At 35.1% G+C, this 19023-nt stretch overlaps 1 protein-coding gene across 2 annotated transcripts in view; it reads right to left on the reverse strand.

Moving 5' to 3' along the window:
* UBE3C (ubiquitin protein ligase E3C) overlaps nucleotides 1–19017 on the reverse strand; it is an 83625-nt gene extending 64608 nt beyond the window's left edge. For both annotated transcript variants that reach the window (XM_085317712.1, XM_085317711.1), the window contains exons 1-6: nucleotides 18875–19017; nucleotides 8383–8436; nucleotides 5486–5560; nucleotides 4658–4804; nucleotides 3349–3464; nucleotides 1334–1491 (exon numbers count right to left, since the gene is read on the reverse strand). In XM_085317712.1, the coding sequence (XP_085173838.1) occupies nucleotides 1334–1491; nucleotides 3349–3464; nucleotides 4658–4804; nucleotides 5486–5560; nucleotides 8383–8436; nucleotides 18875–18940 (616 nt within the window). In that variant the 5' untranslated portion in view covers nucleotides 18941–19017. The remainder of the gene's footprint in view (nucleotides 1–1333; nucleotides 1492–3348; nucleotides 3465–4657; nucleotides 4805–5485; nucleotides 5561–8382; nucleotides 8437–18874) is intronic.
* Nucleotides 19018–19023: the final 6 nt, after the last annotated feature.

Genomic DNA, 19023 nt, shown 5'->3' on the forward strand with positions numbered 1-19023 from the left:
AATTCCATTATCAGAAAACTATTTTTTTTTAATCTCACTAAAGTATGAACAAAGTTACAACTTCATTCTTTTCCTTAATCCAACTTCCCTGTGCTTGATGATCTCCTATTCTGAGACACAAGGTCTACCACTACAGAAACCACTATAAATGCCTAAGTAGTGCTGTGTCATTGAGAGAGAGGCCCAGTCTAAGACTCTCTGTTATATTAATACAAGCTGGTTAGACGTTGTTTACTAATTCATCATCATAAATGATTAGGAGATAATGTATTTTTAGTTGCACACAGTTGCTTCTTTTTGATTATAAATGACTAGAAATTTGATTTTTATTGACTAAAATCTAGAATTTAACATCTTGATAAATTCTCATGTATCAGCTGTGAGGAGCAAATATTATACTAAATGAACAAATATAAAAGTACTTCGGAAGATATACTAATCATATAGTAAACAGTGAAGACAAACACAGATGCTACTATAACTTAAATAATATCTTGCCATGTAAAATAAATGTGCCACAGTAACAGTCACTTTTTGTGAGAGCGTAATACAGTAACTCCAAATGTAGTAGCTACAACTAAATCCTCAATAACAGGGTAAGATAGCCTGGATTCAGTTCCCTGACAATGTTTAAAACCTTTAAAAAAAATGCGTTATTATTCCCCAAAGTTAACAAACAAATTTGAAGATGCCTTTTTAACATTTTGTACCACTGAAGCTGGATCAGAGATGCTTATTTCATAGGGCTTTTGTGTTTCACCTCCATCTGCCTGTCTTGCAAACACAAGCCATGACATCAGAAAAACAGATTATTTTTTAAATATATCTCATGAGTAATAAAGGTTCTTATACACAAACCACGATCTCAGTGACAACTAAACAATTCATCAACTTTCAGTAGGTTTGCACAAGTGTACTGATAGGAATTCGCAAACAGTTTTGCTAAAGTTTTAAGATGGCACAAGGGAAATAAAAGCTGGTTCATTCATCATCCCTTTGCTAAGGTGTCTCTACCTACTGTTAACAGGATGCAAAATTAATGCCAATTTACTATAAAAATGATCATTAGTAGTTACAGGGAGAGGTGCTGCAGAAGAATGTCCAACTTTTATACAACTAAAGCTTATTCAAAAGTTTTCAAAGAAATTGAACAGTAATTTCTCAAGTAGTGCTCTCTTTGCCAGTAAAATATCAGTGCATTTGGCTCTGCAGCACTTAATTCATCATGTCTGTGGTAAAGGTAAAATGTGATTCAACAACACAGTTTTCAGGTATCACACATTCCGTTCAATTTTTGAGCATCTCCCAGAACTTCTAGTTCCTAGTTACTCACCTTTTTGAATCATGTAGTGCAAAATTTGTTCAATTAATGTTGCCACATAGCTGACATCTTGTAAAACTGGCAAATATGTATTCTCAGATGAAAATACCTCAAGCATTCTCATAGGAAGTGCAACATTCAGACTGTCATCATTGCAATTTTGCAATAACCTATAAATGAAATCAAAATCATTAAATAAGATTTCTCCTATGTCAGCATAGGCATATGCACACTTCTTAATTTTTAAGCTACAAATTTTTTTCGTTAATTTTAAAATAACTTATTTATTTGGGGTTTCCAAGTGTTCTCAGTGGTTCAGCTAAATCATTTTGCTGGCACCATTATAATTCTGATTTTAGGGTTTCTATGCACAGCGCTCTCTTTAAATTCTACTGAATGCTTGCTTTCAATGACTTGAAAAGTTTGGAAGACTGCTGCACTGATTACAAGAGAAGTGAGAAGTTTTTTCCAACACTTCCTATATGAAAAATGAAGGCAGGAGAGCCTCAGAGTAGTATGGGCTTGGAATCTATGACATTTCCCAGTGTTCCAGTAACCAAAATAACACATCCCGGATCCTGATTATAGGCTCAAGTATTAAAAAAGCAACCATCCCCAAACCTTTAGCAAACTACTTATGAAACAACTAGTTGTAACCACAGAAATGGCATGGATTAAGAGCCTTTTTAGCAATAAAAGGATTTGTTAATATTTGGGGCATACAGGCACAGTTATCTGGACAATGCCCATTCTTCCCCTGCCATCCAGAGACGCACACAGCAGCAGAAATCATTCTGACACCTTAGCTAAGCTATTTCACTAAACAGAATAAAGATGATTTTTTTTTGCAGATGTAGCTGCAATCAAACTACCATTTTTGCCATGATGTTGCATACTGTTACGATAGCTTCTCATGAATCTGAACTTACCCATGGGAAACAATTTTGATTGTCTGTGTCATCGCTTGCTTTCTGGGTTTTTGCAGCCAGTTAGAACACCTCAGAAAGCAAGCAGGGACAGTCACCATTACACTGGCAAGATGAAGTAAAAAAGAGCTTCTTCCTCCATTCTCCTTATGTGTTGAAGGAACTGGCCCTTTGCTCCCTTCCTCTCCCTACATCATCCAGTCAGAAAGGCAGAGAGGGAACACTAATACACCTGCATTTACAAACCACAATTCCAGCTGTGGTCAAACTGTACAATTAACTCCAGTGACACCACAGCTATGTTCCAGTGCATGCGGAATTCGAAGCTTGCTACTCAAGCAAGCTGTCCAGCTGCACTGTTCATAAATATTTAGTATAAACAATTATAAAATCACAAGCTTCAATGATTTGAAAGCACCAGTTTTCCAGAAGAATCCTCAATATCAAAAGAAAACAGCAGTTTCTCCAAAAAAAAAAAAATTTCTGTAAATCTCCGGAGAATATAACTAGTTCCTACCACACTGTTAAGTACATTGTTTTCCACAACTGGACTTTAGTAGCCAGCTGTTGAAGTTGCTTTGATAAATTTAACTTCCTCTGGTTCTCTGAAATGCACGAAGAAAGGTCACTACCCATAATGAACATACTGCTGCAGTCAGTAGTTCACCTGCTTAAATTCAAAATAAAGGGAAAAAGTATTTTAAATAATATTAGTTCTAAAACAGCAATATCCAAAGAATATCCTGGGGACAACAGTCTAACTCAGATAGCAACCTCTAGTCATTATCAGTTCCCAAGAAAACATTCTGATTTGGACATATGCGGCTAGCGATACTACTACCTGTAGACTCTTTACACTCTAGACAGGGCACATGTTGAACATGAAAGTCCATGGAGCTAAAGAACACTCCACTGTTTTAAAATAGGAGTAAGTATCATACACTATGGCCAATAAATATTTAACAATAACAGTCCTCTCCATGAAATAAGCTTACATTTAATATACACTTCACTTACTATTAAAAAAAAAGAACAAAAAAGCATCCAACATGATTATGAGCATTTTTCAAACAGCAGTTTAGAGAAAGAAAAGAACTTCACCTGCAACACAGCCCCAACAGTCTTTTTATTTGGAATAAACAAGTAAGTCTGTCTGGACCATCCAGTTGCTTAACAAATTGAGAATTCTGCTTAATTAAATTCTGACACATCCATATCTGGGGAAAGATATGCATAAGTTTAATAGAAATTCACATTCATAATAGGCTAATTACCATACTCTCTTTAAGTACCCCTGGCTTCACAAATAATAAAGTAGTTTATTCTTCCACAAGTTGCAGGATGGTCACAATGCTTTTCCTAACTTTACTGACCTTTTTTCCTTTAGTAATTTCTTTGCTAAATTCTTTCAATCAACATGTTTCAGTAGAGCACAAATTTTATTTCCTTTTCATGTATTAGCATCACTTTCAGCTGCAGTAATTGCTTACTAGAATGAATGTGCACATTTAAATGTTCACAAAAACAGTTTTCAGCAGATGCTGCAGTACCACAGCATATACAGTCATATATTAATCTTGTTCTGTCAGGCACAGACATAGTATTATATATAATCATATTATATTATAAAACATTATATTATGTGTATAAAAGATATTTATTAAATATGTACCTTTATGTAATAAAATACCTTGGTGCCTTACAAAACACAGAATAAGACAATCACATTTAATTGAGAAAAAACAGTGATTTGTTAAACAATATAAACTACATGACTATCACTATTATAACTTCTGAAATTAGTATAGAAATACATTTACAAATAACTTTACAACAGGAATAAATTTCTGCATAAATTCTGAATATTCTGAAAATTCTGAATAAATTTTTTTTAAATAGCCATGATTCTTTAATCTCCACTATTTACATCCATTAACTCATTTTTACTTGTACATTTTGAAGTCTGCAGAGACTCTAAAATTAATATGCCAGGTTTATTGATCAGTGGAAAAAAATTAAAAACCCTTACACCTTAGGAACGACCACAGAAACAGCTGGAAAATATTGTTAAAAATGTAATTCTAAAAGTAGTGTATTATTTTTAATGCATTAACGTGACTCGCACATAGTACATATACTGCTATGTAAAAGGATTTTACAAGGCTTTTGTGCAGACAGGGATGTGTGCATGCATGTGCACATAAAATTAGATTTTAAGTCATTCTGTTTAAATTAATAACAAAAGAGCAAAGAAGAATTTAGGCCAGCAATATCCACAATTTTAAAATGACTTTATTGAAGTGGTCAAAGTCTCTTTTGCATCCCTTCAAAACCTTCTAAGTAAAAGAATACTTAAAAGTGCATGTTATAAAGCTACTTATTAGTGAACAAAGTATGTAACAATACTTACCAAACGCTTAGAATCCTCATTCTGCCTATAGAAAAAGAGTAATTGACGAACTAAAAGGGTCAAATTAGCTCCATTAGTAGTGGAAGAAGTTCCTCCAGATTGGGCCAAATTAGCACAGCGATCAAATTCACTTCTTTGGATAGAGTACTTAAAAATAGAAGATATGCATCAACACATCGATAATGACTCTGAATTAAAATAGAGATGCAAAATTTTAAAAATCTCATTTCAGTTTCCCATCTTTCGTGCCAGCAAAGTAATGTAAGGATTTAACAGATAATTGTTGAGAGATTGAAAAGTATATATATAAAATTATAGTTAAAGCCAGAATTGCTATAACTCAAAGTACACCGTATAACAAATTTGATGCTTCTCAAATAAATACTATCACATCACGTAGTTTCATCTAGTTTATTCAATAATTAGCAATCTTAAACAGAAATAACTCTTCCTCAGAATAACCAATCCAACATCAGTTAATAAAGAATATTCTTTTGAATTAAATTACAATCTCACTTCTAAAGAATCCCGTTCCATTGGTGTGTAAATGAAAACTGTGAATACCTAACTATTCTCATATGCTTTGTCATCTCAAAAATAAGCGATTTCACTGAAGTCCACTTTCATGTACATACATAGTTTGATGAGTAAGTGCCCACTAAAATATTGTCTCAACTGAAAGTATGTCAAGAGGGAAAAAGATCTTCACTTCATAAGCACGCAGCATACTAAAGGGAAAGATTTCCAATAGAATTTTTTAAATATAAGAAAGCCTGATTTCCAGTAAAACTGCTTTACACCCTTCTGAATAAATATAAAAGTATTTACTTGATGTTTTCTGTCCCTGTACCCCCTTACAAATGACTGGATTATTATTGCATTTTTCAGCCTCCGCCTTTCTTCCTGTAAAATGAAATGAAAAGATCAAAATCAACAATGTGAAACCTAACTCTGATTTCTACAATTTTATCAGATATATTTGCATCCAAAAATAATTTTAATGAAAATTAAATACTAGTCATCAGTAAAATAATCTATCTGAGGTTTTGCATTCAATATACAAAAATTACAAATATGAATTGCACTTGCTAAGTATAAATTTAACATCACTGCATACGAATTTTTAATAATCAGTATGTAATATTACAGAAATAAACACACTAGGATTTTATTAGAAAGAGATTAATGCTAAAATGTTCAAGTGTTGATCAAACCCAAAGATACTATTCCTCCTTCTGCACAAATTAGTCAGCTGACACAGAAGACCTGCTTAGGTGTTTCCACTCAAATAATGTATCAGCATTATAAGCCTGATATAGTTCCGATGCCCCTAAACAATTATTTGGAGAAAATACTGCTGCTGAAATGAAAACTTAATGCTTGAAGACTAGGAACACAACACAGAAATGAAAACAAATTCTTGCCCTCTACTTCCAGCTGGACATATAAAATGAGTCATTTTAAGAGTCTTCCTCAGTAGCTAGAAATTATAGCTAAAAATCATTCCTTCACAATGACTACATTTCTGAAGAATAGAAAGCGAATTTGCTTCAGGAACTATGGAAAGAGCACTCGGAGTGCCCCTTGACAACACCCCCAGTGTATCTGATTATGATAAATATCTAAGGGAAGTGTAGCTACTTTAATTAGGTTTATAACAATGTTCATACAGTTTCTTAAGGGATAAAAGAGGGAAGTGAATAGAATTGTTGTTAACTGAACTTAAAGCTCCAAAGCAGTGGTTGAGGAAGGGAAAGAAGGAAGATCAAGACTAAAATAAGGGAAGTCTGCCTTGAGAAGACAAATTCTAATCTCAGTAACCACTTCTGAACTGTAATGAGCCGCTAGCTCATAATTTTTTTTCTTGATGGCCCTCAAAATGTTTTGAAAATGTATGTGAACTTTCCCAACAATATTTTAATGCAACTTATAAACTGAAAAGCTTGATTACTAATTTATTGTGCCATACAGATATATACAACTTCCATGGCCAAGAACGTAAACTGAAGTGGCCAGAAAAACATCATAAAGGTTTCTCAATTGCTATCCAATGCCTGTTTTATTACTCCTTGAAAACCAGGTTCCCAAAACAACTTAGCTGAATAAGCTCATACTTAAAAGTCTCTAATTAACTCTAGAGTCTGAACTAAAACCAAAATATGATATGCTGAAGGATATTTTTCTCTCCTAAGTATCTAACAGTAAAAGTGCAAAGTATAGGGGCAAGGAGGCGAGAGTTTCAATTACATATGCACCATCTCTTCATCTCAAAATGTAATGTTCAACTACAAAGTAGGTATGTTATCCTTTTCTCTAGATACAGTTTTTTTTTTTTTTCCTATAATACATAATTGTCAATTAGCGACCTGTAATTGCAAAGGTTTTAAGTCTGGGGTCACTGGTAAGATTCTGCTACAGGCCTTTTTTAAAAAGCTATAACTGATTTTATTCTCAGAGGAGTCATCCTTTAAAAAAAAAAAAAATCTTCTGCAGAATGACCATTCATTTTGTGAAGACTAATATACAGCAAGGAATATAGCGAGAGAGATACAGTGTGTGTATGTGTACACACATTCATACATACACGTGTCAGCTCTGCACCTGATACAGAGTTTGCAGCTGAAACCGTATTTGGCAAGGAGCTTTTGAAGCACAGAAAAGTCTTTTTGCATGTCTTGATAAGGCCTCACTGATCATAAATTTGAGTAAAAATTCAAAAATTCATAACACAAGTTCCTGAAGTAACATCCTAAAAATTTCACACTTATTAGTACACTCAGGTTAAGGGAGAGAAAAAAAAAAAAAAAAAAAGACAGTAATTGTCCTCAAACAAGAGTAAGCCACTGACGAGCCTGCTTTCAGCCTACCAAAACATCTTTAAAGGACAAACAGTCCTACTTTCTTCATTAGCATAAAAACTATACAGTCATAAGTTTAAAATATACTTTTCAGGATCAAAAAAAAATTCCCCTTATATTAAAGTGGGAAAATGAATATATTCATTTCATACTATTATATTTCATTTTTGCATTTCCATCTATATTAACACAATTACACTTTAAAAATGGTATTTTTCCTTTCAGTGCATATTTCTCCTTTGCTTTATTCTGAACTGAATTACTGTTAGTAGTAAGCTTATATCACAAGCCGATATAAGATTTCCTAAAGGCTCACACAGCAGTCTCACAACTGCTTCTCACTTTTTGCTCAGCAATCAGTCTATTTCAAAGCAATTTACACTGCACTGAAGTATCAGTCTTGATCATACTTTTGCAGAACTGAAGTACAAACTTAGGGAAAGCGACTTGCTGGACACCACAGCAGAACGAGGAGAAGACGACAGTTTGCCAAGACCATACAACGAATTATGGGCACAGCAAAAGTTAAAGTTACTGGCCAAATAGCTATCTTTTCTCAATAAAGACTAGATCCAATGAACACCAAAACAAAAACAAAAATTCTCTTTGAACCCAGTGCATGATTAATTATTTGCTTTTGAGGTGAAAATCACTTCTGGGAACCGTCTTAAAAGCAGTCAAGCAGTTTTGCCGATTCCAGTACACTGGAAGAATATACGAAACGTGGAAACTGAAACAAAGCATTCATTCCTGAAGGGAGTACAACTGCAACAAAATAAAGAATTCTGGATTGTGAATGTTACTACATCACAGAAAAATGCTGTGTGCATGCAAACGCTTACATTCCAAGCCCTATTTCTATTTTACCTCCCGTTTTCTCCTTTCTTCCTGAGTACGATGCAGGAGAGAAGCCTTTTCTTCCTGTAAGATACAAATAGAAACGCTATAGCATTTTCAAACACATGATTCAAAAGTATTACTGAAATTCAATACATATTTATCTTTTGGAGAGGTTCATAATAGGTAAGACATACCACACAAGAAAAATAACTGTTAGTAATTTTGTGCACTAACAAACACCTGTGATATGTACCACCGCACACTCAAACGTAGAGTAATGGGAGAAGGCTATGGAAAAAAAGAGACAACCAAACAACAGCCAACTGTACAGATCTCTGTTCAGGTTGTCTTCTGCATCCCAATAATCTAGGTAAACATGACCCAATTACAAATAGGGGAGCTGACACTTAGGAAGGTCCCCAATCCTACCACATACTTCCAAATGGTTGAATGTCTTACTTGCTTGGAGTTATGCCACTGGCCTAGATGCATAAAGCAAGTTGCAGCACATTGAAAGCAACTGCATACTGTCCAAGTCCTATGCTTTTGTCTTACTCACAAAAAGCATTAAGTTCCTATATTTAATCATCCTTTTCTCCAAATTTGTTCTGAAAGATGTCAAAATTTATTTATATAAAGGAAATAGAAACATTTTTTTTTCTTTTGACATTTTGAAATTAAGGCTATAAGCTGAACTTCCAGGCGAATGGTTCCTCTAATACAAAGAAAAAAAAGAATACTGAAGTATTCATGAGGACTTATAATGACAATATCACTACAATAAAAAAAAATGTGCATTAGCTTTTAAGCCACAATATTTAATCTCTACACATCGATCACAAAATGTTAACAGTGCTTTATTTGGAAGAATCTCTTACTGGATGAGTCTGTGTTGTTTCCAAGGAAATAAACACAGGAATCCCCTTTTATGCAGAGTACTCAGCTCCTACTGCAGACAATAAGCATTGAAAGGACTCTGACAACTCGCAAATCTAGTCTAAAATATACAGTTTACTTAAGGATTTTTTTTTTTGCTTATTTAAGGAATCCGTTTTCTTTTTTTGCTCCCACTACATATAACTTCCTTTTTCTTCCTATGTACTTACCAGTCTATAGAAGAAAATAAAAAACACACAAGCAGAAAACCTACTGTATCTAAACATATGAAATTAAGCTTGAAGTTGGCAAATAAATGTTTATAAAATATTTAACCACATCTAAAACAACTGTGCTGGAATATTTTCAACGCCTCTATGCAGATATAAAAACTGAAGTCTTGGTACAAATGCCACATTCTTAACACCTCCTTTGAGGCAAAACGCTATTGCATTTTTTCTTGAAGATACAGAGACGGTAAGACAGTCATGATGCACCCCCCAGTTTCATTATCATACAAAATACTTTAGCAAGAACACAATGAAGGTGTGAAAAGGGAAAAAAATAGAAGCAAAAAAGGAATTTTAAATCGGATTTGTAAGTATTTCATATCATTTACTGGAGCAAGCATAACGGAAAAAAATATCACAAGAACGTTAACCATCTTTTCCTCTAAAGTGGTGTCTTATGGTCAAAGACACCACTAAGTATAGCTATTGCTCTCTAAAGGCAGTTTTTCTCCATGTGTTAAACAGTAAAAACGGATCATAACAAAGTTTATATATAAAACAATCCATCTAAAGTCAAGAAAAAAAGAAAGGCTCGGGTCTGAGCAATAGCGTAGAAGATTTTGACATTACAAGAAACAAACTGATAAATAAGACATTTAAGAAAAAAAATCAACAGATGACCCAAAAAAATTCAGGACTTTTTTATTTTTTAAGAGATTACTTCTTTTTCAACAACTAATATCCTATGCATTACAAAAGTTAGTAAAATTTTCCTGTTTAGAAATGAACATAAAAACATCTCTTCCATGTTCTCAGAGAGTTTCATTCTGCAGGCAGAGCCATTTAAGAGAACATTTCCACTTGGAAACATGTTGCCAAATTTGAAATATCTTACACTTCAGAGCTGATCTGAAAGAAAATCTGAAGACCATAAAGAAAATGAAAAACTTATCTGTCAGCGTCAAATTGTTAAATGTGAGTGGAGATGAGAATGGCATGAAAAAAATATAGACATAATAAATGCAATGAATTAAGAGATAAATGAAAATCAGCCCCCCACTGCCTGAGAGCTTACTAGAACAAAGTAATTTTTTGTATTTGGGGGGACACAGAAAGAGGTAAGAGAGTAGCTTGTTCTCACTTACTGTATCATCAGCTTTCAACAGTCTCATCTCTTTGAAGCACTGTCGCTATGTACATCACTTTTTTTTTTTTAGTTGTTTGTTTTTTGTTTTTGTTTTTACAAGTACTCTAAGCAAGTATACAATACTGACTAAAAATGTAGTTTCTTAAAGTGGATTAGTTAAAAAAAAAAAAAAAAAAAAAAAACAACACAACACCACCACTGACTTGTGAGAGTTTAAATTAAACAGAGTAGAACTGCCTTAGGACGACAAAGAACAAAGAACGAAATACTCAGGTAAGTACAATCCAACTACAAAAATTAATACAGGTCAAAGGATTCTGTTCTTGTTGTTCGTAAGACAAACATACAGGTTAAAACAATCACAGACTAGAACTTCCAATAAGATTAAAGAACATATACAAATTAAAGGCAAGAAAAGTATTTTTGATGATGATAGCTCACTTCAGATATTAAAAAATAACAGTAAATATATAATAGAAAATAAACCTCTTATGGGAGACAGATGAACTATGAAATAATCTTGTCCACCTACAAACGGTATTCTAACAGATTTATTTCTTAAAGACAGCCAAATGCAGTCATCCCTGAAATTCTCCCCACCTGTCTCTTAACAAACAGACTAGCGAAAGAGGCTACAGCTAAATGCCTTAGCTGTTGTAAAACCCAGAGATGCACAGTCTTTGCGACTGGCTGCTGACTTACAGAGCTCGACAGTCGCATTACTGAAACGGACTCATATTTGACCACTCCTTCCACCTAGGCTGACACACAGTTGCTGACAGCTACTGGACAAGGTTACAAAACCTCTTCCGTCCAACCTATAGCCAGAGATACCAACAGTACAAGATCGTAGGGCAGATTCCAAAAATCATACACCTAGCTCATTCTTACTCCCTCATCTTCCTCGCCTCACTTTTGTGTGATCATGCCGTTCTCCTTCCTCTCTTCCCAGGCTGACAGACATCTTCCTTCCGAGGTACAGAAAAAGGCAGACATCAAGTCTACCATATTGTATGCAAAAAATCTGGGGGGGAAAGACGCATCAGCTTGTCTTGACACCCCCAATCCTCACTCAGGAGTGGAAAGCCATTTATTGAATCTAATTCCTGTCATTTCCTACGGCTTAATCTTCTTTCCTTCAGAAACTTGACCTCCACAGAACAGGACATGGAACACGCTGTCTGTTTCACACAGCATTTAGTATATTATTAACACACTCTCTCCTATATGCTCCTTCCTCCAACAGAGGATTTTGGTCGTCTTTCTACTGTCTTTAGCCTGGCTCTGGGACACAAAGCGCGGGATCATGGAAAGCCCAATCGGAGAAGTATTCCTCACCAAATACATGAGGCATGACACAAAGAAATAAGAAAGCAAAGATACAGCATGTGACAGCAAAATGGAACGTGGTATTATAGATGATGACACAAAGAATATGACAGAAAGGTGAAAAAGGAACCAGATGGAGGACAGTACATAAACAGAAAGTTTGTAATTACTGTCAAAGAAATTTTAAGTAACATCTATAATGTTCATTTATACATCAGGATAAAACAGGTACGTATAGTATTATTCATTATGGCATGGCTCAAAGCTGCACCAGTGCTGTAACATACCAAGTAGTGAAAACAGTAATATCTAAAAAAAAATACAACAATGGAAATGTACTACATAACTATCAAAAACACCAATTTAATAGATAATGAATAAGAAATTTTGAATTAGAACTGTTTTCTCATTTTTCTGAATATATAATTTTGCTGTAAACATATGTTTACACAACTCTTTGTCCTTAAATATCCTACAAAAAGACTGAATAACATGAAACAAATGTATGAACTACATTTCTTTCTGTCTGGCACTTTTGCACCTCACATTACAAGCGTTAACACACTTTTAGCGCTTTTGGATCAAAATTCAGATTAAGAAAAAATATAAATATAATTAAAATTCTGCAAATACTCCTAATATTTATTCATTTTTTAAGATACAAAATTAAACATTCCTGAAGAGTCACATTAGTGAAGACATCTTAACGCCATGTTAGTAAGTTTAAAATCTAGATCTGCTAGGTGCAAAGGCGAAAGTGAGTAATTATTTTCTGATACTATTTAAACAGTAAGCACATTAAAAAAAACTAAACAAAAATATCTTGAAGCAAAAAAGGAAATGTTAACAATGAAGTATTACTAATACATATTTGAGATTTCCTTGTAAAATGTAGAGTTTGGGGTTTTTAAGCTGACAATGTTATTATATTTAATGCAACAATAGATCATATAAAATACAACCATGACTTTTAGGAAATTTTTGTGGCAAGAGAAAACAAAAACAAATAAGCACTTGATCTTTTACCTGTTGAAGAGAATTATAATTTTATCTACAAAGCCAGAAATTCAGGCCTTTTTTTTGTTATTGCTTTTCAAATAAGGCCATGAATTTTCAACTGAATTTACCTTGAATCACATAAAATCAGTAGTAATTTCCAAAACAAAGGTGGCGACCAGTGCAATTTGGGGAAAAAAAAAAAAAAAAAAAAAAAAAAAAAAAAAAAGATTTTGTAGCACCTATTTGTAAAGAATACATTTGGACATTGGGAGATTCCCTCCCAATTGTGTTTTTTTTTTTTTTTTCGTAACACTATTTTAGGCCAGTTAAACTCCACCTCAACTGGCTCTTCTGAATATTCAAGGAAACTTACCATTTAACAAGAGAAAAAAAATGTCCAGAACTGACCCTGGACAATTTTTAAAATCCACTCAACACACAGCTGAATAGTCTCAATAAAACAGGTTTAACAGCTTGAAAAATTCTGTTGGAAAACAGTTGGTGACTCTTTACATTTCTGACTATTTAGATCATAGTTAAGGTTATGCATGTATAGAAGACCATCTTCCAGAAGGTATTTTAAGGTATTTAAAACATTGTCAGGAAGTGACATTTGTCTTGGGGAAGCATAGCCTCACTGAAATCAATGACATAGTGTTTGCAAGGAAACATCTTAGCATGTTAGCCCAAATTTTACCTTAGGATGTTAAGAATATCTGGAACCACCTTTATCATGGTGGTCACAAAGCCAGACACAGTGGTATCAGGACTTGACGAGTCTCTACATGCCAACTGAAATGCATACGTTGCTTTTAAATTTATTCCTGTTTTGTCTATATCATGATTTTTCAGATGTACATTTTCCATGTCATGACAGTTCTGCTTTTTTTCAGAAGCAACCAGGATAAAAAAAATATATGTATCTACGAGAGTAGAAATCCCAGGTTTGAATGTGAGGAAGTCTCACATAACTAAGGAGAACAGTTTACAGTGTAACAACTCCCATCATCTAACTATGACTCCATCATTTGTAGCTTCCATTCACATGCGGAGAATGTTAAATTTTACTGAATGAGGAAAAAACTGCAAGAACGTAGTATGTATTAATTATATAGTTTCCTACTGACTGTCATTGTTTTACAGCATTATATTCTCTAACTATTTTTAAATTCATCCCATAATCGCTTATATCTTATAGATACCTATTCATCGTAAGTAATTCCCACACTATGCAGATCTCACTACACACCGGGAATCTTATAGCTTATTTTAATATCACTAATTTCTGTCTAGTCCACAATAAGTTACTTCATGTGTAGTAACAAACAGACAGCAAACAAAGTGCTTCCGGAGTTCCTCCTCTGCACTTCTGTTAAGAGGGGAAAAAAACAATACACAGGGGTATCATGCTTAATGTTATGCTATTAATTTAAGGAGTTATTCCAGTAAATATTGAAATGCAATAATCAAGCAACTTCAGTTCCCAAAGTCTGTTGATATTAAAAATGTCCCATATTAAAAAAAAAGAATCTTTGAAATAAAGATGGATTATTTATACATTAGTAATTTCCCATGTCTTCCCACAAGAACAAAAAACAGAAAGAAACTCAGTGAAACCAGTTTCCGTTTCAGTGTTGACTCATCTATTACAAATTCCTGAAAAAGGAAGATTTTTAAAAACTATCTCATTTAGATCTGTTTTTAATTATAACACAATTTCAAATAGTCTTGGGATTTACAAAAGCAAGTCTTTAAGGTTTTTAGATTGTTGGATAAATTTAACTTGATAGAACTCTTTGAATAATTCCTCCTGCAAAATGCATACAAGATACTGTTACAACATTTCATCATCTAAACAAGTAATGCAGAGCGACAGAGGTCTCTATAAACCCCAGTAAAGACACAGGGATATGCCTACATACATGTACTTAAGGACTGGTGCATCATGTTATTCTTAATGCTGGTAAATTTAGTAACGGAACAGTAGGCCTGCTCTTACCAAATCAATCTTAAAAGGTTAAGCAGATACTGCACCATGCCACCAGGAGTCCAACTTCACGACAAATTAGTGACAAGTGCAAGGTGCCCCCAAAAGGGATGGTGCTACTCTCCGCCCTGACGGCACCGTGTGCCTGCCCCTTTCTTGACGCAGCCCAGGCATGGCGCAGCTAAAGGCTGAATGACACCAGCTCCCTGCTCTGAGGGAAAGCTTGCCCCACCTCACCCCCCCAAAAACACTAACCTTGGATCAAATCAGCAAGCTGCTTCAATCCACTCTGAAGTAACATGACTGCTACATGGGACATGAAGGATGGGGTGGGAACCACTCAGGAGCAGGACCGTCTCTTCCAATGAACTTAAAATTAATTGGTCCCCAAACCAACTCTTTGGAGGTATCTCTTTTTCTTGCCCAACACACCATGGAAATTCTGCAGCCACAAGTTCTTAGGCAACAATAACTGCCATGTACAAAAAAATCCACAACTCATTCAAGATATTCCTGTACTGAATCCCAATAATATTATTAATTTTAGAGGCTGTCTTCCTTCAGAAGTTTTGGGGTTTTTTTAAGGTTTTGGCAGTGAAAATAAAAACTAAATCTGAAAATAATTTTTGAAGAGATTCATAAAGAAGGGAATCAGAATGTTTTGAAGGTGACAATTATTGCCAAAAAATAATTTAAAAAAATAATCATCATATTGCAAATAAAATAAAGTATTCCCCCAAACAAACACAGAACTAATACAAATAGTCCAATTAATTAGCAGAATTATTTGTTAAAGTAGATATGTAGGGAAAACTCCAAAAATAGGTAATATTATCTATACCCATATTTATTTACTATGTAACATTAAAATGTTACAACAATGTTCTGAAAGGAACAGAGTTATGGATAGTCACTTTGAGAAAAAAATACTTTGCAATCTAGCATTTTAACAAAAATAAATGAAAATCTATTCAAAAAGTATCTTATTTGGCAAAAAGGTTAGTTGGATTTAAATGATTTTCTACAGAATCCACAATTGAAACTATCACATGAACATAAGATGCAAATAGTGTAAAAACAAAACTGAAGTTATCTAATTTCATCATTCAAAAATACCCTAAATATTAGTGGTGAAAAAGCATACTAGATGTAGTACCTTTGGTTAGGAAAGCTGTTAGCAATCACAAACTATATTACATTTTTTAAAATAAGTAAAAGAGGCACTTCTTAGGTTGGAAAACCTAAATAAAGTCATCTTTCAAAATTAATAGATTTAAACTGATCTACCTTAAGTCTTTATAAACTCACAGACATTTTGCTTGGGATCGCAATTTTTCTAACTGCCATTGTCACTGCCTCCCCAAGTCCAATTTTAGAGAGAAGTACAGTTTTATCATCGAGCCTGAACTAATAGAACTTGATAAAGTTAACTGTCATGAGGCCTAAGTATGTCTACACTACAGACATATACAGCAGTGTTGGATGGGAGTATCAACACATGTGATCCATGACCAGTAAAGTTATTTTTTGCTGCTGCAGTTACATTTGCAAAAACCACTGCCTAGTAGTCATTTTTGCTGATGGTTTATTTTGGTGTAGTTGCATCCACATCAGGATCACTGCTAGCATCTTTAGCGCTGACTGGGCTCTTAAACCAGAGTACATGCCTTTACATGGGGAAGGTTTTGATAATGTAGCTATACAGGGCAATAGAGGTTGGGAGACTTCACCCAGTCAAGCAAAGGGTTATTCCTAGCACTAAACTCCCTGCATACAGATTATGATACTATTTCTGAGTGGTGCTTTATTCCACCAACTGAACCAAAACAGGCAGTACTAAGCATGCAGCTAACTCTAATGGAGCACTGTAGAGGTGCCCCAATTTGTCTGGCAGATTTTCAGAGTTGGAACTTTTATATTGTATCTTTCTTTAAAATATATATGTGTGTGTGTGTGTGTGTGTGTGTGTGTGTGTATACATATATATATATATATATAGAGAGAGAGAGAGAGAGAAAGAGAGAGGTGGTGGTGAAGTTCAAAAATAACTTATTATTTCTATGCACACAATAAGCTGAATGGAAACATTTTAGAATCCAGCTTTCTGTAAAACTGAAACCTACAGTAAGAGAAAAATGATCACAAAAAGCCTATGACACAGGATAATAAAATAAGAAATTCATGAACTCAAACATTTGCTACATTAACCTCTGCCATCGTATGTTTACATAAAAAAAAAATCAAGTAAACTGCATTTTTAAAATAAATTCTTAATACCATTTAAATAAATTCTTTCACTAGTACTGCATAAAGTTTTGGAAAACAAGCAGTTATTCCAAGATCTTTCTGCGATGCCCATAATCAGAATGTTCAAAACCGGGACTAATTTTATTCCACTGATACAGCACAAGCACTTCAGAGTACCCATGCAAAATCGCTGACAAGCCATTATCAACCTGATCAGGAAACACAGCGTTTGTATTTGATGGAATTAAAGCTACCCATCAATTTTGGTTTCCACATTCTGTATGTTTTAACATTTGCCATTGTATATTTATCTTTATACCTGCGTAAGTTTAACAAATTTGTCCCACATAATTAAAATACAGAAGAATAAATAATTATGACAGAAAATTTTGCTGCAATTTTCATCAGATCAGTAAGTGCAGCAGAAGATACAATGGTTGTTTATTTCTGGAGCAGGAAACAAGTTCTGAAAGCAGCACTATTAGTAAGCTGATGACAAAAGTTGCAAAGTATCTAAAACGATTATCTGAGGACCAGGACATGTTCTGCCAATTCCCATTTCAACTAGGAAATATTTAGTCTATTTTTGACTAATGTAACACACGAAGTCTAATGAACAGACATGGCTTAGGATTATCAGAAGATGATTAAGATGAAAAATTGAACAAATTAAATATAGTTCCGCTACACATTCTGTTTAATGAAATATACAACAGAAGACACCAAAAAGCAAACTGCACTGTGGTTTTAATACCATGTAGTACAGTATTTTAGTTGTTAGAAGCTGCAGATAAATGAGTCTGCTTATAATGCACAATAACATCTTTTTTTACTTCCATTAAGGTTCAACAATATTAATGAAAACGACAGATAGCTTCCCACCACAGAATGATGTTTAATGATAAACAAGAGGAACTAATACTTTACTGAGGAATCAAAGTGTCCCTTAAAATCAAGGCCCTGCTAAAAACACTTGGTCATTCACGCTGCTCCTCAATAGCTTTATGCCCTTCTGCGGCCCACTAAAGGTATGACTACCCGATCGGCAAGATCTAAGCCATTTAGCTTCTTTTTTCAGCAATAAACATCAGAAGACTCAATAGCCTGGTAGAGCTACTCCCTCTGCACACCGCAAGTTGACTGAACGTAAAGCTAACACGAGAAAAGCTCAACCCGCGACCTGTCAACCTTCACTCCTCTGGGGGAAGCCTTCCCCTTAATTTGCATCGACCTCCAGCTTCGTGAGGCTCTTCCTCCCCGCTCCCGCAGCGAGGCACGCTGCTCGCCGGCCTCTCGCCGCACTTTTCCTTGGCGAGAAACGCCGGCAAGTCTCCGGCTCCTTCCCTCACTCACCGCGGAGCCCAAGGGCCCACCCGGGGGGCCCAGCCACAGCAGCCCCGCGGAGGCGGGGGACGAGCTCAGGAGACGTGTCCTGGCCTCCCACGACGCTCACTACGCTGCGAGCCCGGCACGGTGCCTGTGGCCCGATTTAAAAAGTAATAATTAAAAAAAAAAAAAAATCAGAGCCGGGGAGATCACAGATAAACACATCATCACGAGGGGAGGATTTTCCCCCATTAATCCTTAGTCATAGCTGCTCCCATTTTTGAAGGCCCAATGATAAAAATAACGATGGGGATAAAGGCAGGACAGAAAAAGGAAAAAGGAAGAAAGAAGCCGAGGCAGGCCGGCGGCCGAGCCTACCTTCCTGCTCGCTCCTCCGAGAGACACCTTGGGCCTTGTTTTGAAATCCCCTTCGAAGCTGAACATGTTTACAGCTTATCCCATCGGGAGCGGCGGCGCGGCCCCCGAGCTGACACCGCCACGGGGGCGCCGCCCGCAGCGGCGAGCCG

Source organism: Rhea americana, unplaced genomic scaffold, assembly GCF_003343005.1.
Source record: "Rhea americana isolate MKP2758 unplaced genomic scaffold, rheAme1 scaffold_50, whole genome shotgun sequence".
Lineage (NCBI taxonomy): Eukaryota > Metazoa > Chordata > Aves > Rheiformes > Rheidae > Rhea > Rhea americana.